At 40.2% G+C, this 24,728-nt stretch overlaps 1 protein-coding gene and 1 pseudogene across 5 annotated transcripts in view; one reads left to right on the forward strand and one right to left on the reverse strand.

Annotated features, from left to right (window-relative positions):
- Positions 1 to 1,414: 1,414 nt before the first annotated feature.
- On the forward strand, positions 1,415 to 7,593 carry LOC125357187 (annotated as a pseudogene).
- Positions 7,594 to 13,360: 5,767 nt separating this feature from the next.
- Rev3l (REV3 like, DNA directed polymerase zeta catalytic subunit) overlaps positions 13,361 to 24,728 on the reverse strand; it is a 146,041-nt gene continuing 134,673 nt past the window's right edge. For 4 of the 5 annotated variants that reach the window (XM_048353922.1, XM_048353921.1, XM_048353923.1 and 1 more), the window contains 6 exons: positions 20,918 to 21,032; positions 19,656 to 19,793; positions 17,987 to 18,177; positions 17,328 to 17,574; positions 15,493 to 15,702; positions 13,361 to 14,209 (listed from right to left, as the gene is read on the reverse strand). In XM_048353922.1, the coding sequence (XP_048209879.1) occupies positions 14,069 to 14,209; positions 15,493 to 15,702; positions 17,328 to 17,574; positions 17,987 to 18,177; positions 19,656 to 19,793; positions 20,918 to 21,032 (1,042 nt within the window). In that variant the 3' untranslated portion in view covers positions 13,361 to 14,068. Of the gene's footprint in view, positions 14,210 to 15,035; positions 15,171 to 15,379; positions 15,703 to 17,327; positions 17,575 to 17,986; positions 18,178 to 19,655; positions 19,794 to 20,917; positions 21,033 to 24,728 lie in introns of those variants that run through there. The other variant, XR_007212086.1, reaches the window with a different exon arrangement.

A 24,728-nucleotide genomic window follows, 5' to 3' on the forward strand; every position in this document is an offset into this window, starting at 1 on the left:
GCTGCCTGCTGCCTGGCCACCTAGACTTTCCTTTGAGATCTCAATGGAAGGCTCATGGCCCCCATACATTTGTTTTCCTTATGTATATAAATCCATCACCATGTGAATTGCACAGATGTCTAGCAAATGAAAGGGGGTAGAATGTGGGGATGATGGGATTTCCTAGGTGTGAGCACACTGCAATGAGTTCACACTTTTATACTGTTAGCATTTCCCTAGCCTCAGGTCCTCAGCTCCTCCCACTAGCCCCCAGATCCACCCATACCTAATTAGCCAATCCTACTCACTAACTACTTACTTACCCTTTATCCCCTGAGAGAAGTTGCCATCTGGATAAGGTGCAAACACCACATAGCTCCCTCTCCTGTGGGAGCTATGGCCCCACTAATAAACCTCCTTATGAACCTTCTCCTGTTTGTGATTATCTCCGCATGGTCCCCTGGGATGGCCGGGACATATCCTTTCATATACTTTTGAGATTGTGCTGAGTTGGCTCTTGCCATTTCCTGTGATGCCCTCAAAGCATATGTGCTATTATTCCTGGGTAAAGGACTTAGCTTCCTTTAAATGGTCCAAATCTCTTTTGCAATGTCATCCTCCTTGGCTGCAACTTAAGGCTGACTCACTTGCTGGCAAAACTGAAAACTTTTCAATTGTGCTCATTTTGTCCCCAATTCTCACTGTAGATATAACTAAACAGAGCTAGCAACACACAGCATACCACTGTCCTTCCTGTAGGAATCCAGGCACACCCACCAAGACAAGATGCTATATATAGTACAACTTGCCATGTGGCTGAAGATGGCGCTGGCTAGATCTGACCTCCATATTACAATAATGTTCATAGAAGGCCAGCAATTTGCTGACTGATATTGGCAATTTCTTACTTTCTATGTTTCGTCTTCCTAAATGTAAACAGAGCACAGACCTAAGGTGGAAGGCAGAATTGTTGCTGTGAGGATTGAGATATTACACGTGAGAGCTCACACATGCAATTAGGTGTGGAGAAATTCTACATGCAAAGAAAGGGTTCTTAAAAAAAAAATTATTGGGGGGGAGGGGCCGTCCTCCCCCAGGGAACCCCGGCAAATTCATATCTCACAGTGCTAGGCCCAAATATTATAGCTTCTGAGCTGCATCTGACTCTATGATTCCGGTATTCCAGCCCTGTCCGCCAAGAGGCGCCGTCTGCAGGTTCCCAGAACTCTGCTCAGTATTATGCCAGGCAGAATCAAAGTTCTAGTCCCTAGGCAAATGCATCAACGTCTGGTTTGAGGATCAAGCCTGATTGGCCAATGGATTCCTCTCCCCATCCCACCTTCCTAATTTCCGCGCAGGCGCACTGCAACACGGAGGCCCAGGCCTGCTGACCGCGCTGTGCTCCAGGCTCTACTTGCAGAGGTGGTGGCTGGGGAAATTGTGGGGATTAGGGCCCCGGCCAGAGCTCCGTTCCGAACTCCCGAGGCTTTGTTGAATACAGGACTGAAGTTCACACGTTCTCTGGAGCCGCCAAGCTGGAGCTGGAAGTGGACTTCGGTCGACCGGGGCTGCGGGTCATCGACTCCTCCAGGCCTCCAGGCCTCCAGGCCGAGGCCCCGGCGGAGAAAGAGCCGGAGACGGTGGAGGTCTCTGGGCAGAACAGCCGGGGCCAGGGCCCGCTGCGCTGTTTTACTACGGTGATCTTGTACGCCGGCTTCCTTGGGCTGGTGAGAGCTGGGGCGAGGAGGGACCCCGCTTTCCCAGGAGGAGGCTCATCAGGGCCCCCAGCATGTGTGACCTTGAGTGCATTAGTTAATTGGCCTGGGCCTCGATTTTGTCCTCTGGAACATGAGCGCAAGAACAATTGCAAAGGTTCATTGTAATTGTGAAACGAACTCTCCTAATAATGTTTTCCAGCATCAGAACATTTTAAGTCTCTTGGGTCCTACAGAGAAATAGAAGAAGGGTGCCACAAGGCATTGGTCACAGCCGGCTTCATTCAGACATTTAACTGAGGAATGGTTTATGCAGAAAAGCTGCTGCTTGGGGATTTTCTCTTCCCAGTGGCCTGACCATATTCAGTCCACCGCTGAACTTGGTAGATAAGCTGCAGAGAGGCTCGGAGTGGGAAGTGAGTGGGAATATCTCTTCACCATGCCTCCACTCGATTTAAATCCAGCCTGCATATCCTTACGTGATTTTTTTTTTTTTAGCAAAGTGCAGGAATAGTAATGCTCAACTTGGTCATTTTTGACTCTGGAGTTTTGGAAGGATGAGTCCTTCAAAGACTCTCACTTTTGATCAGTTAGCCTCTCAGAGGGTGAGGCACACTTGTTTCTCAGAATCTTTTGGCGGGGCAGGTGATGAGAGAATTCACTGCAGATGCCGGCTGAGTTCTCTGTGTGCTAGGTCTCCTCTGGCCTTTGAAGACATGAAGTACTTTGAGTAGAGCAGTTCTCAGGCTTCTTGTAGCTGACACTGGCTGGGGCCTGTGTTCTGTGGGCCCTTAGTTCTGGCTTGCTCTTGCTCAGACAGAAAGTCCATTCTTCATTTGGAGTAGAACCGTGCAGTTTGAGTCCTTGAAATGTGGATGACTTTAAGAACATTTTCTTTAGGGTTGTTTTGTTTTGTTTTTTACAAGTTTTCTGAAATTGAAATCTCAGTTCTTGCTAATAAATAGTACAAACAAAAATTTGTTTTTTGGTTGTGGGTCTTAGGCTTGAATTTAGGACATGGGTGTGCCCTTGGGCTTTTGTGCTCAAGGCTGATGCACTACCACTTGAGCCACAGTTCCACGTCTGGCTTTCTTGGTATTTAATTGGAGATACAAATCTCATGAACTTTCCTGGCCCTGTTGGCTTCAAATCACGTCCCAGATCTCAGCCTTCTGAGTAGCTAGGATTGTAGGTGTGAGTCACTCATGCCTGGCTTTTCTCCCATTTTTCCCCCTCAATGGAAAGAGCTTCTCTGAAACATTTTAGATGCATACACACACATATGTATGTATATATGTGTGTGTATACATATAGACCTGTATATATGTGTGTGTATTAGATATACATAATTTTAATGACTATAATTAAAACCTCTTTTTAAATTTTAGGGATTGAGTATTGCTATACTGGGACCCATGTTTCAAGATCTGGCCACTAATGTGAACCGCAATATCAGCAGTCTTTCTCTAATTTTTGTGAGCCGAGCCTCTGGGTATTTGTGTGGCTCAATGATTGGAGGAGTTATTTTTGACTCTATAAATCATTTCTTAGTTTTGGGTGAGTAAGTAATTTTAATTCTTTGTGCCTATCAATGAATTTAATTTGTCTCTAAATATGAAAACTTGTTGACAACTGAGATGAATGGTGTTTCAGGGTCTTCCACAGAAGCTGGGTGTCCGTGTCTCCTGCTCTCACCTTGGCAGCTACAGGGCATCTGGGCTGGGCCCCCCAGAGCCTTGCTTAGCCCTCAGCTGTGCTGATGGCAGTCCTGAGCCTCTCGACTCCACTGGAACTGAGGCACCAATCCATGTCACACTCTTGTACCAACGCTCTGCACATCAGGTGCAAGGCTGGTCTCTAGGGCTGCCTGGGGCCAGATGAGCTCCAGGAACATGGCCAGGCTCTCTGGACTCTGGGTTGAGAATGAGGAGCAGGGAATGGTGAGGAAGTGAGGCAGGCTACACATTTGTCCTAATGTTAGTGATGAGTCCAGATTGCTCTGCCGCAGCCTGGAGGAGCATATTAATGTTTTTAACATGCTGTTGTCTGAACAGGGTGACATGTTTCAAGAAAATTAAATGACATCATAATATACCTTTGAAAAAAGGAGAAAAAAGTTGGTGATGAATAAGTAAATAATCCCTCTTATTTTCAGAGTGGAATGCATTTCTTATAGTTGACTTTTGAACGTTTCCATCCAGGAATATCAATGCTGGCTACCACAGTTGGTTTTTAGCTTATCCCTTTCTGCAAGACCACAGCACTGCTGAATGTCATGATGTCTGTTTTTGGAGCTTCTGTTAGCATTCTGGATACAGGTCAGTAAAACCTTCCCTATCATCCCTGGGATTAGGACACTATAGCTAGGAAAAGATAGTAGATGAAGTTACACTGTCATCCATAATTATCTTCATAGGATGGAGTATTGAGTTGGTTTTAGTGACATTCAAAGCTACAGTTCTGCTACATATCTGATAATTGGGGCCTCCCTTTTTACATATCAGCTGTGACATAAGTGATTGTAAAGGATTTTGTTCCTTAAGAGATTATGGATTTAAAGGATGAAATCAAAGAACACCTTAAGGGTAATTACAGTGAAGCTGGCTTTTATTTTGTGGTAGAATTTTTATCATTTTACCTTAGAGAATGAATGGTTTCATGGATTGATGGATTTAACTATAGTTGGGCATCATTAATTGGTTGCAGAAGTAGAAAGCAATGTCCAGTTTCAATGTCCTCACATTTTGAGCAGAGAAAAGCCTGCATGCTATACTGCCTTCCCTTGTGTTTCTCTTTTGTTGCCCTTGAGCAGTTCCTGAAATAAGTGTTTGCTGTATGCCATCATGTGTTTGAAAACCTAGTAACATATGTGATATTCTTTTACCTTCTGATTTTATTTTTTTTAAAGAAAAGGCAGCCAAAGCCTTAGTGTTCTTTTAGCTTGCAGGTGTTCATTGTTGGTTCAGGTTGACAAAAGGGCTCTTGTTTCCTCTAATGGGTACAGCAGGATACTGGAGTTTTCAAGTCCTGAGTTGGTATTTTGAATCAATTTGTATTCTGAATCTATGATAAATAAAAGAATCTTCCTCAAAAAATCTACCAATAGCAAGTATGGGACATTTTGGTAATTGTGATCACTATCTGATAATAAACTTTTGTCTAGAAAATATATATTTTAAATAGTTGTAAATATGTAGGTGCACTAATAATACTTGCCAATGTGGAGTTAGCACTGTTTTATAACTAGCTTTGGTACTGTGTCTAGCTATAGGAGGGAGCACTTTACCAATGCATATAATTCCATGGAAGGTTGTAGAATATACGGTTTTCTGGTGGTAGTGGTGGCTTAGTGTTCCCAAATCACAGAATTGACCCAGGGCCTGTGTTTGAAGATCTTAGAACATTATAGTGTTTGAGTCATACAATACATTTTCATAGTAATGAACCAGGTTTTTGGGGTTGTGTTTTTTAACATACGTTCTGTGGATAACAAAATTTTCTCTCTTTGGTAGGTGGAAATGTCCTCATCTTGGTTCTTTGGGGGGACAAGAGCCCCCTCCCCCACATGCAGGCCTTATACTTCAATTTTGCCCTGGGTGCCTTCCTGGCTCCCCTGCTGGCTAAACTGGCCCTGGGCCCCACAGTGTCTGCTGACATCCACACAGAGCTCGACTTTCTCCCTCCAGCCCTGAACCGGTCATCTGAAGCTGCCTCAGTCTCCCTACTCGGAACTCCCTATGACATGAACTTACTGTGGGCTTATGCTTCCATTGGCACCTATATTCTCACAATTTCCCTGTTTTTCTTTGTTCTGTTCTTCATGAAAAGCTCAAGGCAGAGAAAATCAACAGCAGCATCTGCTCAGGAATCTCGAAGAGCTAAATACCACAAGGCCCTTCTCTGTCTCCTTTTTATGTTCTTCTTCTTCTAGGTTGGGGCTGAGGTCACATACGGATCTTACATTTTCTCCTTTGCTACCACCCACGTTGGCATGTATTGGGATCTGGCCCTTAGGCTTGATGCCCCTCCCCCAAGCCCTGGGGGAATGCGGAAGCAGGCTGTCCTCTCTGGGTTCGCCCTTGCACCCAGCCCCCAACTCTCCAGCCAGCCCGCCCGCCTACCAGCTCCACCCTGGCTCGGCGCGCTCGAGTGACGTTAGCTCAAGGGGAGATCATGTGACAGCTTTCAGCCTATCGGCATCCTGGCCAATCCCCTCCCCTCGGAATCATCTCCCATTACCCTTGTTTCAATAAAGTTAGTTCGCTCTAAGAAGCTGACCCCGAGACATGCATACGTCTGACTTCGTCTATTGGTAAGGAGGCGGGCACACATTCTCGGCCAGGCCACGCACATGGCAGGCGGTGCTGACTCCCCCGCTTCACCCTAGCTTCATCTGCAGGCCGGGTGACTAGGGGAGAGGGCGTGAAAGGGAGTGTGGAAAGAAGAGTACCCGAGCTCCAGCTGTTCGGAAAAAAAAAATTTAAATATAAAAGAGGCAGATGTTGGGATCCGGCCCCTAGGCCTGCCGCCCCTCCCCCAAGCCCTGGGGGAATGGGGAAGCAAGCTGCCCTCTCTGGGTCCGCCCTTGCACCCAGCCCCCAACCCAGCCTAGCCAGCCCGGCGCCTACCAACCCCGCCCTGGCTTGGCACTCTCGAGTGACGATAGCTCATGGGGGTCAGGTGATACCTTTCAGCCTATCAGAATCCTGGCCAACCCCCTTCCCTCGGGAATCATCTCCCGTTGTCCTTGTCTCAATAAAGTTAGTTTGCTCTAAGAAGCTGACCCCGAGACATGGGTACGTCTGACTTCGTCTATTGGTAAGGAGGCAGGCACACATTCTCGGCCAGGCCACGTGCGCGGCAGGTCGGTGCTGGCTCCCCCGCTTCACCCTAGCTTCATCTGCGGGCTGGGTGACTAGGGGAGAGGGCATGAAAGGGAGTGTGGAAAGAAGAGTACCCGAGCCCAACAGGCATGGATGAGAGAGAAGCAGCTGGCTTGAACTCCATCTTCTGGGGGACCTTTGCAGCCTGCCAGGGCCTGGCAACCTTCTTTGCAGCGTGTTTGCGACCTGCCACCATGATTGTGCTGAGCAACCTTGGCAGCCTGACCTCCTGTTTGTTTCTGGTGTTTTTTGACAAGAGGCCCCTTTGTCTGTGGATAGCAACCTCCGTGTATGGGGCCTCCATGGCCACCACTTTTCCCAGTGGTGTTTCTTGGATTGAACAGTACAGCACCATCAGTGGCAAGTCTGCCGCATTCTTTGTGATTGGTGCTGCTTTGGGAGAAATGGCGATTCCTGCAGTAATTGGAATTCTTCAAGGAGAGTATCCAGATTTACCAGTAGTTCTGTACACCTGTTTAGGCTCTGCCATAGTTACTTCTGTTGTATTTCCTGTGATGTATAAATTAGCTACCTTGCCTCTGAGTGGCCACCAACTAGGACACAGAAAGAGTGAGGATCAGAAAGCTTTGCTTTCAAGCAGCGAGCTAAATGACTACGAAGAGGAGAATGAAGGGGAGGATGCAGGAAAAATGGAATGAAATGGATTTTGAAGTGGTTGAGATGAATGATACAGTAAGACCTTGTACAATAGAGATGTCTAGAAATACTTTGATCACAGCTGAGTTTTCCAACCAGTTTCTCTCTAGTACATTGCTAGTTGAGTCATTTCCTGTGAATACTGGTGATTCCATTGAAAAAACCACATCTATCATATAAAATATAAAGGGCTAATTCTCACAGGATATGCATTATCACTGACATCATTGAATAATTGCCATTTCTGAAGAGGCCCTTGAGAGCAGAGCATTGGATTTTCAGCATGCTTGGACATCAGAATTTCTAGATCCACTTATGAGTGGCTTTGTATGGTATCTTGTTAGGAAACTTGTGCTTGGTTGGTGGCTGATTAGGTGGCATCGTATAGTCCCTACTTACAGAGAGGGAAGAGACACTTGTGTTTGAGAATTTGGATAGACAAAAGTTGGGCACAGAATTGTAATAGAGAAAAACCACAGAGGAGGGAGTGGAACAGATTTTCTGAGCAAATAATCAGGCATCCTTGTTTTGTCAAGGTTGTTTCCTCCTCCTGCTGTCCTTTTTCCTTTGTCTCCCTTCCATTCTGAGATTCTAGAAATAAGAGGACTTACATTTGTTTCAAGATGTCTGCTAAGACAGTCTGTTCTTCATTTTAAAGGTGAAACAATAATGATAGCTTTAAGAAAGTGCTGTTGTCTATCTAGTATGGTTCGATAGACACAGGAAGATTGTAGTTTGAGACCAGTCTGGTCAAGTTAGTAGACCTTATCTCAAAAACCAACAGGATATGGTTGTACATGCCTGTGATCCCAGCTACTCAGGAAAATTGCAGGTGGGAAAATTGCATTTCTCTAGTTGGGGCAAAATGTTCTCCAGACCCTGTCCAAAAAACAATCTAGAAATAAAAGGACTATGGTTGTGGCTCAAATAGGAGTCCCTGGGTTCAATCCTCAGTACAGCCAAAAAAAAAAAAAAAAAAAAAAGTTACTGCTATGACTTCTGATTCTAACGTACACTCTTTTAGTAAAAGGGTAAAGTCATTGTACTCAATGATTGTTTGACAGATTTTAGTGAATTATGTATTCACATTTATGATTTTGTTCTACAATCAGTGTCTCAGACTCTGAAATGTCACAATTTGTTCAACTATGGAAAAGATAGTATTTTTGCAGACATTCTACAGAGAAGTTATTTTTATATGCTGATTTTTCTAGTTGTGCTCAGATGGGATGTTAATTGTCTGTCACTGAGATACTACTGTAGTAGTAGAACTATAAATAGGCCTTTTGAGGTCCTTGATCTACCTCAGGCACAAAGGTTGGGTCTGAGCCTTGCTGTTTCATGGTTTGATTCTTAGAAGCAGGGGATGATAACCAGTTTACCATTGGTAAACTGTATACCAGGATAATAGCTCAGTTTATATCAGGGCACTGTTTTTGTCAGGAGTTGGGAAACCTCTGTCACTCTTTCAGGAATTCTACCCCCTGAGTTTTGAAATTCCTGGGGAATCAGAGGTGAAAGGCTTATTGGTATAGGAGACAGGGAAGGGGCTTCAGATGACTTTTGATAAATGAGTAGAATTGGTGACACGTGTTTATTTCTTCTCAAGTTTTGTGCAAAATGACATTGAAGTTTATTTATTTTCTGGTCCTGAGGCTTTAACTCTGTGTCAGGGTGCTGTTACTAAGCTTCTTTTGCTCAAGATGAATGCTTTACCACTTGAGCCACAGAAGCACTTCCAGCTTTTTTTTTCTTTTTTTGAGTAGCTTATTCTAGATAAGAGTCTCACCAAGTTAATTGTCTGGGCTGGCTTCCAATTGTGATCCTTAGATCTCAGCCTCCTGAGTAGCTAGGATAACAGGCGTGAGCCACCTACCGCTGACATTGAATTTTTATCTGTTGTGATATGTTTGCTTTCTCATTTAATTTCTATAAACTTGCTTTTGTTAAAAAAATGGTTTAAGTGAAATACAGAATTTTTCTTGGCCACTGCTCATTCATCCTTTAGGCTGCTACAACATTAACTTATGTTGGTAACAACTCTTTTGAGCATTGGTAACCTGACAGAAAGTAAAAAATTAGTAACAACCTGTTCTTTTTATACTGTCTTTTCCCTTCAGGTAGGTATTGAAACTACCTCTTCACCATTGGCTGCTATTTTTTCTGTATCACCTTTGGTTTACCTCATCATCTAGGACTAGAGTCAGTTGTGTCTTGTATGTTTGTGAACAGTGTTTGTCATCTCTTCTGTGTGAAGTAAAGGTGTACTGTGAGGTCTGAACTGCTTCTTGTCTTCTATTTGTAAACTTTTCTGGAGTTTTCTAATTGATGTGCCAAGTCGCGAGACGACCACCAAGAAGGCCACCGAGACTCAGACATTCCGAAATGCAAAAGCAAGGCAAGGCTTTATTCAAGTGAGCTGCAACTCAGGCCTCGTCCTACCCACCGACACAGCGGAGGTTAGGAGGGAGCCCTGAGGTGTGATTACACAGGGCTTATAAAGGCAGAAAACAAAGTTACAACAATCAGGTGTTCAAGCAAGCTAGATCAGGACACAGGTACAAATCTGATTGGCTCAGGGCTCGAGGCATTCTGGGGGTAGTCAGAGTTAAGCATTCCCAGCGGTTAGAGTTCTAGACCGGCTGGGCCCTAATAAGCTTGTCCTGGGTTTGCTCACAGGGCCTGCTTATCTCAGGTTCACGTGGTAAAGTGGGGTTCGCGTGGTAAAGTGGGGCCTGACTTCAAAGTCTGGCACTTCACTAATAATGATGTTTTGGCTTTCTAGTTTTTACTTTGAGGTTCTTCCAAAAGGGGGCAGGGGAGGTAAAATATTTACTGCATCAACTTCAGACTATGTCAGTTTAATTACACATCTCTTCTGATAGCTCATAAAATACCTGTGAATATGATTATTTTGGTATCTAATCTCTAGATGAACAAAATGCCAGATACATCTTTGATCATCAGTAAATGTTTACTGAATGACCAGTACATTAAAGTTTGTACTAACTACAGTATTTTCTACTCAACAAAATCTTGTTCATGAAGTTATTAGTCAGGACACATGTCTTGTTTTTAAAGAATTTTTTTTTCTTTTGTCAGTCCTGAGGCTTGGACTTCAGGGCCTGAGCACTGTCCTTGGCTTCTTTTTGCTCAAGGCTAGCACTCTACCACTTAGCCATAGTGCCACTTCTGGCTTTTTCTATATATGTGGTGCTGAGGTATCAAACCCAGGGCTTCATGTATACAAGGCAAGCACTCCACTAGTAGGCCATATTCTCAGCCTAATGAATATTTTCTAAACTTTTTTGTGCTAGGGCTTGAATTCAGAGCATGGGTGCTGTCTCTGAACTTTTTTACTCGACTTGCACTCTGTAAGTTGAGGCACAGTTCCACTTTCAGCTTGTGGGGGTTAATTGCACGTAAGAGTCTCACGAACTTTCCTGCCTGGGCAGGCTTCATACCATGATTTTTAGATCTCAGCTTCCTGAGTAGCTAGGATTACAGGGGCTGGCTTACATTTCCTATGTACAAATGAATTACCTTTTCAAAGGCCTGCATTTCTGTTAGTGATCAAGAGAACCCAAACACAGAGGCTGCTTATTCCTGTTGCAGTTATTTTCTGAAACCTGTGGTTCCTTCTCTCAGCAAAATGCACTACCACTAGAGAGACAGGCAGTTAAGATGGTATTTCAGTTTAAAAAAAAGCATTAATCTGTCTTCTGGCTATTCTCCTTGCCTAATATATACAGAAACCTTACTGTGAGAATCTGACAAATGCCTCTGAAGCAATTTTGCTTTGCAAGCACACTTAACTTGGCTAAGTCCTAAACAAAGCAATGGGTGGGGTGAGAAAATGTGACAGAAGCAATGGATTCAGTGGTATGTCTGTCTTATTATGACTTCTGCTTTGGATCCCAAATGTTAGATATAACTCTAAACTATTTTCCTATAAGAAATTAAGAACTGTGGAATTACTGGTGCTGGATCTTACTTTTTAGTATAAAGCCCACATTCTTAAAGCTAACAATACTCATTGTATTGGGAAAATGGACAGGCATTATGTGGATGAAGAGTGGAGTGTGCATGCTGGCTTCTAAGAAGTGAGCAGGATTGAGCAATCTGAAATATCCAGCCTAAAAATAGCTACATGTACAGTCACCCTTTCTTCCTCTTTCCTCTGTTGATGGCAGAGTGCTAATTATTTATAGCTAGGTTTGTTTTTATTCCACAGTTAAATATTTAAGGAATACTATTCTGCAATTAAGTTCAATTTAAAAGCTTAGTAGGCCTTAAAAATATCCCTTCGCTTCAGCTGTTACGAAAAATCACAGAAAACTGAAAGATCCAAACTATACAGCTAGAAGACTTTACTATAAAATGGTTTATGGAGAGTTCAGGTCATCATCATAATGCATCTGAGGTGCTGAGGAATCGAATCCAGGGCTTTGTGCATGCTAGGCAAGCAAGCTCACTTGAATAAAGCCTTGCCTTGCTATAAGAGATGTTATGAGCCAGAATTTCCGACAGCACCTAAGTTAGAAAAGCTTCATCAGTGTCTACCCACAGAAAGACTAATAAAACCCATATTCTGCAGACTAGCCCCAGCCTCTTCTCACAAACCCCAAAAGATCCCCAGAAGTAAGGATTTATTATGTATGTTAACAGGATTTAGTTATGTAAATAATGTATATATTAACAGGATTATATATGTAAATATATGAACACATATACACACATTTATGAAGATATAATTTGTATCTCTGACCCCATATTAACCATATAATTTTCATAAAAAGATCTTCCAACTTTCTCCAAGTGTGTTTGTGTATGGGTGTGTGTATAAACTTCTGGTGAATGGTCAGATCAAAAATATATGTAAGGAAGCTTTTTATGTTGAAAATAATGCACATATGAAAGACATTTAAACATTTTTAAAAGTACTATGGTACTGTTATAACCTGAGTGAGAAAAATCCACGAAGGCATAGCTAAAGGTGGAAAGGGGTTTATTTACAAAGGAACGTTATTTACAACCTAAAACCCAGAACCAGAACAGCCCTCCACCTCCAAATATTGGCCTGCAACTACCTTGTTCTGGGCTTATTACCCAGAACCCAGACCAGCCCTGACCTCCAAACCTCCACTTAATCTCCAAACCCCCAGAGGAGCGACATTGTTTCTATTCCTCTTTCCTGCAGGCCTCACCTCTCCATAGGCCCTAGGCCTCTCCGCAGGCCTTAGGCTTTGGGCTCCTCTGCAGCTCAGCTCTGTTCTACTCCTCTGGCAGGAATGGCCAGCTTTCCTCTCTTATCCCCCTCCACAAAGGCAGCCTATATATTCACCCAGGCCTTTGGCACCCTATCCCACTCCAGCAGCAGGGCCCACTTGGAAGTGCCACTGTGGCAGTGATACCAGCATGGGGCAGGACTTTTTAGGCTGCTTCTCCCCCACCCATGGCATTCCAGCAGCTGGGACCAACCATTCCCTAATGCCACACCCCCTCAGATCCATATGGCAGTGACACCAGCACGGGGTGGGACTTCCTGCTCCACTGGTTATTACAGTACTTTTTGCTTTCCTTCTGGCAAGTCCTCCCTCAAAATTAATTGAAACAACACTGGAGATCTGCCAAAAAGTGTATTATCAGAAAGAATTAATGCAAAAATTTTCTCAAATTATTTTTGTTGCTTTTTAATCCTAAAGTTTGGTAAGGTTAATATGAGTTATGAAATAAAACAAGTTAAGTTTACCTCATGAAACTTCAAGCAGGCATAGGGTAAGATGTAACCAATGTGGGTTTATAAAAGAGATGAAGATAGTTCTATTGATAGCAAAATAAAATCACACGGCCATATTTCATTTTTATATTTCATATTTTATTCAATTTCAATATGGTTTTCATTATTAACTCTTAAAACAAAATGATTTCCAGTTTAAAAAACAATGCACTGACCACATAATTCCTTTTAAATTTTATACAGTTATACAAATATTCTAAGTACACATTTTGTGTTCAAGATGGTGGCAAATAAGATTAACTGTACAATACATAAGGAAAGAAAATATCTTAAGCATATTTAGAAGCAATAGAAATGTCTATACAAAACAAGCAAAAATGGAATAAAATTTTTAAAGTATTGCAACAGGCCCACAGGTTTGTAACAAAAATGTCTTTGCACAGTTCCTCACAACGCCCCATTAATAGCTAAAGCAAGACAGCATGTTGTTTTTTTTTTAGAAAATGTTTCAAAATGCTACACATGGTACTATTTGTTTGCACAGTCTGATCAAAGTAACAAATCTACTTTTGAGTCAAGCAAAACCTAGAGGAAATATACCAAACAACTTGAAAATCATTTGTATAAAAATCCATTGCACATTATTTTACTCAGTTGTTTGAAAAGTAAAAAAGTGTATTTACAAAATATTTTGCAGTCAAATTATAAAGTGAATGGATATTTCTAAGTAACACATCTTGATATAGAAGTTCAAGGCAAACACACAAACGGTATTTCTTTAAGAGGTTTTCAGTGTTCTTTCCGCAGGGAAGTGAACATGATCTGTTCAAATGGATTTACAAGGTGGTACACATACTGGAAGCAAACCCTACACCTGCTTTATTGAAACAATGTGAAAGAATGAAGAATTTGTACATTGTAAGTTACTCAGATCAACAAGTATAATTTCTAATTTAGTTAATATGAAAGTCTTCATAGTCTTCAGATAACACAGACAATGAACATCCTTGACGAAAGTTGAGGAAGCACCATGCACAACAGCTTAGTGGTAAACACTGAACAAATAGCACCTGTAATTCTGAGATATTAATAATTTAAAACTGGTCTAGTAATTGCCGGAGATATGGTGCCTTGGATAATTCTCTATTTACTCGAGAGAGTTTGTAAAGTACTGGGCAGTTCAGAGAAACACATGGGATATGTCGGTCAAAGGAACCTGTACAGTTCTTGCATATCTGTAAGCATAAGAGAAATACATTAAATAATAGAAAAACTAATATTTGTGTGAATAACAAAACTTTAAAATAATCCCTCCTTCCTAACCCACCACAGATTACTGGCAAACACGTAATTTGTAAGGAATGCAGAGGAAGTATGGCAGGAGTTTACTCTAAAGAAAGCTTCATCTTATTTATGTATTTAATTTGGTTCCTCTCAGATGCTTAGGTGGAGATGAGGAAAGCATTCTTGACAGAGGGAAAGGGTGCTTAAAGATCAGAGATGGAAAAGAGTATATTTTATAGTACATTAACAGAAAAGTTCTGGATAGTAGCTGTTGAGAGTAGACTTAAAAACCTTGCTAATGAGTTTGAACTTCTCTACGTCAGTTTACTCAACTCTAAGAGTGCCTAAAAGAAGTCTTAATCATGTTAGACTCAATCATGTTAACTATTTTCTATTTGGATTCCTAGAATTACACATTTCAAATTTACTACCAATTCTCTAAGATTAGATTTTTATAATAATATCAAGTGTTAAAAGTAAGTGGAATGTTTCTTGTTATTTAAAAAATACTATTATAAAAGAAATTGAGGCCAGCACTGGTGGTGGTTCATGCCTATAATCCTAGCTACTTAAGAGGCTGACATCTAAGGAGTGAGATTCAAAGCCAGCCTGGGCTGGAAAGTCCAGACTCTTATCACCTATAAACTATTTAAAGAAGGCTAGAAGTGGATCTGTTGCTCAAGTGGTAGAGTATTAGCCTTGAGCAAAAAAACTTAGGGACAGTGCCCTGGCCCTGAGTTTAAGCCCAGGACTGGCAACAAAAAAGAAAAAGAAAAAAGAAAAAAGAAATTGAGATGTTCATTCTAAAGTATTAAAAGAACTGAAACAATTTTTAATCCTTAAATTCAGTTACAATAATTTTAGACTTTAGAAAGTTTATCAGTTTAAATCTTCACTTCATTTTTTTTTTTTGTTTTTTTTTTGGCCAGTCCTGGGCCTTGAACTCAGGGCCTGAGCACTGTCCCTGGCTTCTTCCCGCTCAAGGCTAGCACTCTGCCACTTGAGCCACAGCGCCGCTTCTGGCCGTTTTCTGTATATGTGGTGCTGGGGAATCGAACCTAGGGCCTCGTGTATCCGAGGCAGGCACTCTTGCCACTAGGCTATATCCCCAGCCCCCTCATTTTTTTTTTTAACATCAGCTTTACATCTCATACTGTAATTCAGCACGAGTTGATTTCACCTCCCTGAATAGTATGAGTGCTTGGGATCCTGGGTCTATTGAACAAGCTCATACCTTTACAAGTTGCTCCTGTTTTCGTTCTAGTTCTCGAATTTCTTGGTTGAGAATGATGGCAACATGTTGAGGCTGGCTCCGACATCTATTACAGATACCATGCTGAGTCAGGTCATCGCACACAGGACAGTGTAAAGTAGTGAAATACTGTGAAATAGTGCCTTTTCGCCCTTCAGGTTCACTGTAAGAGGAGGTGGTAGCTTTCTGGATCTACAAAAGTATAAATTCAGAAATAAATCTTAACCACACAGCACTCACTAATCTTATGCTAATTACAGGTCTACTCAGTCACTATCCCTACTCCTCTCACCTCTCTTCCCTTCTCCCCTTTCCTTCCTAGCTTCAATGTTGAACTATATTGCCACTTTAGATAGTAGGGCTACAGAAATGAACAAAGTACTTGCTTTCATGGAGCTTACATCTGATAATATAATTCATCTAGGAATTCTTAAGTTGAAGTTATTAAGGGCTTTCTTGTAGTAGTCTAGATTTTGGTAGTATTGGGGTTTGGTAGTACAAGTGCTCTACTATTGGAGCTATACCCAAACCCTTTGGGTATTATGGCTCACACCTGTAATTCTAGGTACTCAGGAGGAAAATCATGGTTTGAAACTCTGGGAAGCAAAGTCTACAAGACTCTATCTCCAACAAAATGCCAGATTGGAGGCACACACAGCTCAAGTGGTAGAGTCATGAGGCCCTGAGTTCAAGCCCAACAAGTACAAGCTTCTGAACAAACAACCCAAATGTCATTGGCTTAACATTCTTGCTGGTGATGAATGAAAAATAGTAATTAAAAAAAAACCTTGAATTTCCTGGCTAAGTGCCAAGATATAGCATTATAGATGTCAATCAGTACAAATTCTCTAAAAAATAACTTCACTTTTTCTACTTTTCTTTCTCTTAAATAAGAATGCAAGCAAAACTCCCTGTGCTGTTTCCATACTGCATGCTTTCTTTTCTTGGAGGGGTGGGAGTGGTACCAGGGCTTGAACTCAGGTCCTCAGGTGTTCTGTCAGTTTGCTTGCTCATGGCTGTCATTCTATCCCTTCAGCCATGCCTCCAGTTCTTTTTTCTTTGGTTATTAGAGTCAAGTTTGTTAGCGTATGTGCCAGTCCTGGGGCCTGAACTCAGGATGCTGTTCCTGAGCCTTTTTTTTTGTTTTCTCAAGGCTTACTCTACCACTTGAGCCATTGCTCCACTTCTGGCTTTCTGGTGGTTAACTGGAGATAAGAGTCTCAAGGACTTTCCTGAGATCTCAGAATACTGAGTGGTTAGGATTATAGGTGTGAGCTACCAGTGCTTTTATGCCTGGGCCATACAGTGAGTGATCTACCTATTTGTTTTCCATGATGCCGGGATGAGAGGTTCATGCCACTGTACCCAGATTTTACTGGTTAAGATAAAGTCTCATATAGTTTTTGCCTGGGCTACTCTCAAATTTTTGATCTTCCTGTTTGATACTTCCTAGGTAGGCAAGATTATACACTTGAGCCACCATACCCATTTCCTTTATATTTCTTAAACATCCATTTTGAAGAAATATGTACTCTTAATTTTCCAGTAGCTATTTTACACTGAGTTATTCTCTGGCTAAATGTTTACCATGGAAATTCTTGTTCCATCTTTACATTTCTGAAATTTGGGCAACCTGACAGAAGCTAAGAAGGTATTTATAAAAAACTTAAAAATTAATTTTTTAAGAAATCAGAGAAGGGTGGCATCTTTGAAAGTTACAATAATAGAAGATCAATATGCTTTGCCATCTCATAGCATAGAAATATAAATTTTTAGTTGTACTGGAAATCTTAAGTGAAATAGTTTAGTAAACTTACCCTTGGTAACTCATGATACCAGCTGAAGACGTCAATACCAATAAGTGAGAAGACTCTTGCCAGGGGTGGGAGGATCTGCTTAGTGATATAGTAAGTGGCATTCAGCCTCAGACTTGGATCCTGCAGGACTTCTGCTGGGCGCCTTACCAGCTGAATAAGTGGTACTCCAGGGGTCCCATAAATAATGACGTATGGCACTCGTTCCCCAACTCGAGGCTCAGAACGCCGGTCGTAAGTAAGCATTTTCCTATTCAAATACAGATAAAAATCACAATCAAAGACTGTTATATTATAGATGGCACTTTTCCAATACATTTAAGTCAGAATTAACAAATAAAACCATGAAAAATCTACTAGGATCTAAATTCTTTAGTTAATATTATGGATATCTGGGTTATTTTGCTATAGGAACAAATACATCAGAGATCATAATTTCACTGCTTCTAGTTTCCCAAGGAAAGCTTATAGGAGGAAAATCCACAAAGTATAAGAAACATCCATCTTTAGGAAGGGTTCATGTGGGCAAATGGAGAAAAACAATTTATAATGTCTATTGATAATAGACTAGGTCTCTTTTCACCTACTTTTTAAAAGCCTTTGCAGACCACTAGGACTACCCCATCTAGGTACTAAGGGCTGTGCTGTTTCTTAATGATTACCTTGTAAGCTCTAGAGCTGGAACACAAGCTCCAGGTTTGTAAGAAAAACTTCCTCTGTATTCCTTGGCAAAGATAAAATCTTGTATGCTGGCCTTTCCTTCCACAAGTTTCATACATTGTCGCTGAACATACTGCTTAATTAGACTTATATCTCTTGTTTCAAACAGCAGCTTTAGAGAACGCTCAAGTATCTTAAAACAAAACAGATTTGCACACAGATAAAATATTTTCCAGCATCACTGTCTTAAGACATTTAGGTGTAAGCATGTATCCATACATACTATAACCACTGGATAATTTGCTGATCTATCTAAGCACTTGAAAATATTTTTGAGATTTTATATAGTTTGGTATTTCTAAAAATATGTAGTTCGAGAAAATATTGTTGAAATGATAGATAAAACATTTGTTATAAAAGGAGCATCATGAAACATTAAAATTTTCTTAGTCAAAATACTCTAGACATCAGAAATGAGATGTAATTTCATTCACTGTTTATTTGTGGCAGTACTCAAATTTGAACTCAGGGCCTTGTGGTTGGTGTCTTATTGCTGAGCGATGCCTCCAGTTCTGTTTTCTGTGAACTACTTTTCTTAGCATAGCAATTTACTTCCCACCCAAGTATATAATGGAGTTGGGATTAGTCTACTTTTAGGATTCTAGTCTACTATGTCCAGCTTTCCTATCCTTGGACATATAGTCTCATATACTTTTCTGCCCAGGCTGGCCTCATAACTTCAATTCTCCTGTTCTCAGAATTCCAAGTAACTAGGACTACAGGTAGGAGGCACCAGCACCCAGTGATTTATTTATTAAAGGACCTGATTCTGCTAAAGAAAGGACAAAAAGCAACAACTATCACCATGAGTCAAATGAAAAAGTCTTTTCCTTTATTTAGTATTGATGAATAATTATGACAGAATTTCCTGTTAGAAAGAAATCTAGGAACTACAGACTGAATTTAAATTAATCCTAGGTGAAAATTCTGTAACTCATTTTGAGTACTGTAACCTGAATATATTTATACATGTATTAATTTAGTTACAGCTCTGGCCACAGGGTAAAAGCATTGGATATTTCTTCTAGAAACTACTACTGAATAATAGTCCCAATTTAGTTCCTATATATTCACAACAATCCATTTATGTTTTTAGTGCTCTCATAAAACTCAGTAGTATTGTTTTCATTTATATCATATATTTTTGGTTTGTCTAAGTAAAAACAAAAAGGGAAATGCTATAGTGAAAATTACTATGATGGGAGAAATTTCTCAAAACTCTTACAGTTCCACCTATATAGTTACCAGTAGGATATAGTTCCTTCACCAAATGTGCGATTAAGGATAGTTACATTTATACACCAGATTCTTTTTTGTGTATGTGTATGTGCATGTGCGTGTCCATGTGTGTATGTATGGTACTGGGGCTTTAACCTAGGGTCTGGGCGCTGTCCCTTAGTATTTTTGTTTAAGGTTGGTCCTTCTGGTTTTTTTAGTGGTTGGAGATAAAGAGTTTCATGGATTTTCTTTCTTGTCTGGGCTTGCTCTAAACTTCGATTCTTAGATCTCAGCTCGAGGAGCTAGGATTATAGGTGTGAGCCACTGGTGCTTGGCTATCCCAGATGTTTTTATTTACTTGTTATAGACAAAAACAAGGTACATATAACTTACCTTAGAAACAGCAGGGCAAGAATCTCTTCTAACTGTTTCTATTCCTTTTGCATCAAATACTGGTTCCTTCTGGTCCAGTGTTTCATACATGTAACCTACATACCTCTTTTTTGTTTGTAAAACACAGGGCAAATATACCTGTAGTGACAGTAACATAAAGGCTCTTAACAGTCATTTCTCCCACCACAACTATTTTGTCTTTTTTGGTTTTTTCTCAGATGGCAATGATAAAATAATTCAAAATATGACTTATGGTACAATGAATACATATCTATACCTGGATCTGAAATTGCACAAAACGATCTACTATCTTTAGTTCTTTATCACTCTTATTTTTACACTAAAAATTTTTCTGTACCTCAATTGACACTGCTGTCCCCACCATCCATCTTCTTTTTTAGTTTCTTTTTGCCAGATCGAGGGCTTGAACTCAGGACCTCATATACTTGCTCAGCTTTTTTTTTTTTTTTTACACAGCTGGCATTCAATCTGAGCCATACCTCCAGTGCAGCTTTTTGCTGTTTAGTTTTAGTTTAGAGGTATAATCTCAGACTTTTGTGCCTGGGCTGGCTTTGGAACTGTGATCTTCCAGGTCTTAGCTTCTTGAGTAGCTAGGATTACAAGTATGAGTGATTTGCACCCATCTCTCCTTAATTAAAAAAAATAGTTTACATCTAGATATGGCATGAAAGGTTATGTGAATATACACTGAGAAGTCCCTTAGTCTCCACTTTCTCTATCCTATCATTATTGGTTTCCTGTGTGTTCTTCCAGAGATATTCTATGCAAATAATGTACTTACACATTTTTCTTCCTAAGATAAAATCTTACTTACTATACAGCATTTTGCATTATGAGTATTCAGTTAATTGTAGAGAACGTTCTAGCCTACACAAAAAACTCATTTTGTTTTGAACTTATATCATAGCCAATGTATGGGGATATCATAATTTAAGTAGTCAGTTACCTACTATGTGTTATTTAGGATAATTTTAATATTAGGAATTGAAAGCAGCATTCTAGTAGTGCACAATTGCATTCAGGATAAACTTTTTTTTAAGTGGAATTCCTGGGTCAATGATTTTTGATAAATTCCTTTTTGTTTTTTTTTGGTGCAAGTCTGGGACTTAAATTCAGGGTCTGGGCTCTGTCCCTTAGCACTCTACCACTTGAGCCACAGCTCTACAACTGTCTAGTTTACTGGAGTTAAGAGTCTCATGGACTTCTCTGCTATGGCTGGCTTTGAAATTCCATCCTCTTACCTTTTCAAACTTCAATTTCACTGGTTTAGGATTGGTAGCAGTAACAGCTTCAGCAATTTCTTGACCAATCTTAAAAGACTGCTCCTTAGTGGCTCCTTTCAGTAGCACAAACATACTAAAATGGATTAAAAGTACAATAGAGTAATGAGTAAGTCATTATAACAAAAAATTTCCTAATACTGTAACAGCTGTGACAGCTCTTTAAGATATCCAACATTTCTAGCTTAGCTACAAGTACAGCTTAGATATCACAGCAGCCAAATAAGGTCCTGGATCATCCCTAAGATACTTAAGGCTGTATAGGACATAGGTAAAAGTCCATCATGAAACAAGAGAACCTGTGAAACAAAATGAAAATTTCACTTGTGACATAGGGAGAAAATTCTTTCCCAAACTACGAAACAAAACAAAAAAGGCTTATATATTTTGTAACCTATGGTCACTGAAGAATAGTAGGCACAAAAAGACACAAAGGAGAAATCCTACCAAAGATACAAGCATTTTGTGTATATGTATAGATATGTTTTCCTTTTTTCATTTATTATAACAGATGTTGTATAGTAACTTTCTTCCAGCATTTAACAATATTTAACAATATATTGTGAACACTTTCCCATGTTATCTAGTTCTTTTACATTATTTTTACAATTGCAATGTATTAAGAAAATTATTTTTGTCAGTACTGGGGATTGAACTCAAAGCCCTAGTGCTCTTAGGCAGGTGCCTTACAACTTGAGCTACACTTCTAGACTCTTTGCACATGGGTTATTTTCGAGGTTCTTGCTTTAGGCATATGGGCTTATATAGGGCACATAGCCTCATATGGGTTCCCTATAGCTGCGATATCAGGCACAGGCCACCTACATCAGCCAATGTTTGAGATAGAATTTCGCCAAGTTTTTTGTTTTGTTTTTGCCAGTCCTGGGCTTGAACTCAGAGCCTCAACACCGTTCCTGTCTTCTTTTTGCTCAAGGCTAGCACTCTGCCACTTGAGCCACTTGCATAGTTTTTTGCCTAACCTGACCTTGAGCCTGGATCCTTGCCTCCCAAGTAGCTAGGATTTTGTATATAAGCTATAGCACCCAGCCAGTTGCACTGTACTTTAATGTATGGCTATATTATAATTTAAGCTCTATCAAACATTTAGGTTGTCTGACTGTTTTGGTTTTGGCTAAGATTTCATATAAAATAATTGCTTGGCATAATTACAAACCCTTATTAAAATTTAAAAAAGATACTATCAAACTGAATTCCAGAAATAAATTTCTGAGATACATTTCCACAATCAACATAAGCAGGTAAAGGGAAATTTCTAACACAGATTTTAAAAATACCAATATAGAAAACACTTAAAAATAACTGATAGCTGGGTGCTGGTGGCTCATGCCTGCAACCTTAGTTATTCAGGAGGCTGAGAACTGAGGACTGTAGTTCCAAGCTAGCCTGGTCAGAAAAGTTTGTGAGACTCTTATCTGCATACAGCAAAAAGGTGGAAGTGGAGGAGTGAAAAAAGACAAGTGAGAGCATGAGACCCTGAGTTCAAGCTCCAGTACTAGGGGAAAAAAAGAAGAAAAAAAAAGCTGGATAAAATCTTTGGTACTAGGTATCTTTTTTTTCTGATTCAGTTAACTTCCATTTTGGTATATACTACAATCTAAGCACCAATAGTGCCAATAAAATCTAAGCACACACTGACTAATAAATATTGGTTCACTTAGTTTTAGTGACTAAGATTCTTATTTCTAGCCACATAGAAGACAATCTTACATTTCTTAACTTTTTTTTAAAGCTTTTTTGTTTATTTTGGCAATTCATTATTTTGCTAACCATTTTCATTTCTAATCCAGTTTACTCTTTTTTTTTTTTTTTTGCCAGTCCTGGGGCTTGGGACTCAGGGCCTGAGCACTGTCCCTGGCTTCTTTTTGCTCAAGGCTAGCACTCTGCCACTTGAGCCACAGCACCACTTCTGGCCATTTTCTGTATATGTGGTGCTGGGGAATCAAACCCAGGGCTTCACGTATACGAGGCAAGCGCTCTTGCCACTAGGCCATATTCCCAGCCCGGAAATCAAACTTTCATACTGGCAAAACTCTTTCCCTGACTATTCTGGAGACAGTAATTTCTTTAGAGCTTAATATGAAAATTTCAAAAAAGGAAAAGAAAATAATATATTGTTTTACTTAAGGTCTATTCTTTATTTATTTATTGGAAATGTTGGTTCTGGGGCTTCAACTCAAGATTTGGATGCTGTTCCTGAGCTTTTTTGCTCAAGGCTAGCACTTCACTACTTGAGTCAGAGCTCCATTTCCAGATTTTTGGGTTAACTGGAGATAGACTGTCATGAACTTTCCTACCCGAACCAGCTTTGAACCTCAGATTTCAGTCTCTTGGATAGCTAGGCTATAAGTATAAGCTTCTGACACCTGGTTACTTAACTTTAAAATTTGTTAAGGCAGGAAAAATAGTTGTCAATAACTAAGTGATAAAACTAATGGATCTGGCGCTCTCTCTCTTTCTCTCCCCTCTTCCCCCCTCCTCCTCCTCCTCATACACCATGCTCTTCATTTTACCACACTGGCCCAGGGACAATAGCATAATACACATACTTCTAGAATAGCATTCTAATTTTTCTCTCCCCACCAATACCTCTCTCTCTCTCTCTCTCTCTCACACACACACACACCTTAAAAAGCAATTACAAGGTATATTTTTTAGCCAATAGAAAATTCTTTTTATTAGTATCTTTACGTAGTTGTACAAAGTAGTTGCCTTAACAAAGCAGTTTATAAATATATCTCAATCAATGTCACCTCTTTCAATATTTTTACCTATTCCCTCATTCCTTTCTTCTCAATTTTGTAGGATATGTTCTGTATTCTTGTCTGCGTTTTCCCCTTCTTTACCTCTTCATTTGTCCACCCCTTCCCCCTTAACTCCACCCTACGCCTTTCGAATACCCATTTCCTGGTGTTTTATTTTGCCTTTCTAAGGAATTATACTATTTGAGTTCTGCCTTGAATCTACTATATTTTAGTTACTACATTTGTATATATTTGCATATCACCCAATGTGTTTACTTATGAATTTGTAAGCTAAATCTAGTTTTCACATATAAGGGAAAACACGCATCCTTGTCTCTCTGGGCCTGACGTGTTTAACAATTTTCTACCAAGTCTTTCCATTTCTTTACAAATGGTATAATATCATTCTTTTTAACCGATGTTGGACAGGTTGCAGCCAAAGGGGAACCCTAATACATGTTGGTAAGAATATAGACTTGTTTGATCACTCTGGAAAGCAATGTAGAGGTTCCTCAAAAAAATTAAACATAGGACTATGCTATGATCTGGCAATCCACATGTGAAATAGAGAGGCATTTGTGATGGTAAAATTTGAGATTTTATCCATTGTTAGTGAGTTTGTTAGTGCCTATGCTATTTTGACCAATCAGATTTGGAGCTAAGCTTTAAGAGAACTGGCCAGGATTAATCTAAGTTTTTGGTCACTTAACAGAACCATGCTAGATCAAAAAGAATCTCTTAAAATGAAATTTTAAATTTCATTGGTGCTTTTAATCTACTTTAACATTCACTTTTGGGTGAATTACATTGGGCTTTTCTTAACTATATCCAGGTGACTTTTCCCAAGCTATTTTTTTGGGGGTGGGGGAGTCAGTCATGGGGCTTGAACTCTAGGCCTGAGCACTGTCCCTGAGCTCTTCAGATCAAAGCTAGTGCTCTAACACTTGAGCCACAGTGCAACTTCCGGTTTCTGGTGGTTAACTGGAGTTAAGAATCTCAGACTTTCCTGC

The sequence above is a fragment of the Perognathus longimembris genome, chromosome 9, assembly GCF_023159225.1.
Source record: "Perognathus longimembris pacificus isolate PPM17 chromosome 9, ASM2315922v1, whole genome shotgun sequence".
NCBI classification, from domain to species: domain Eukaryota; kingdom Metazoa; phylum Chordata; class Mammalia; order Rodentia; family Heteromyidae; genus Perognathus; species Perognathus longimembris.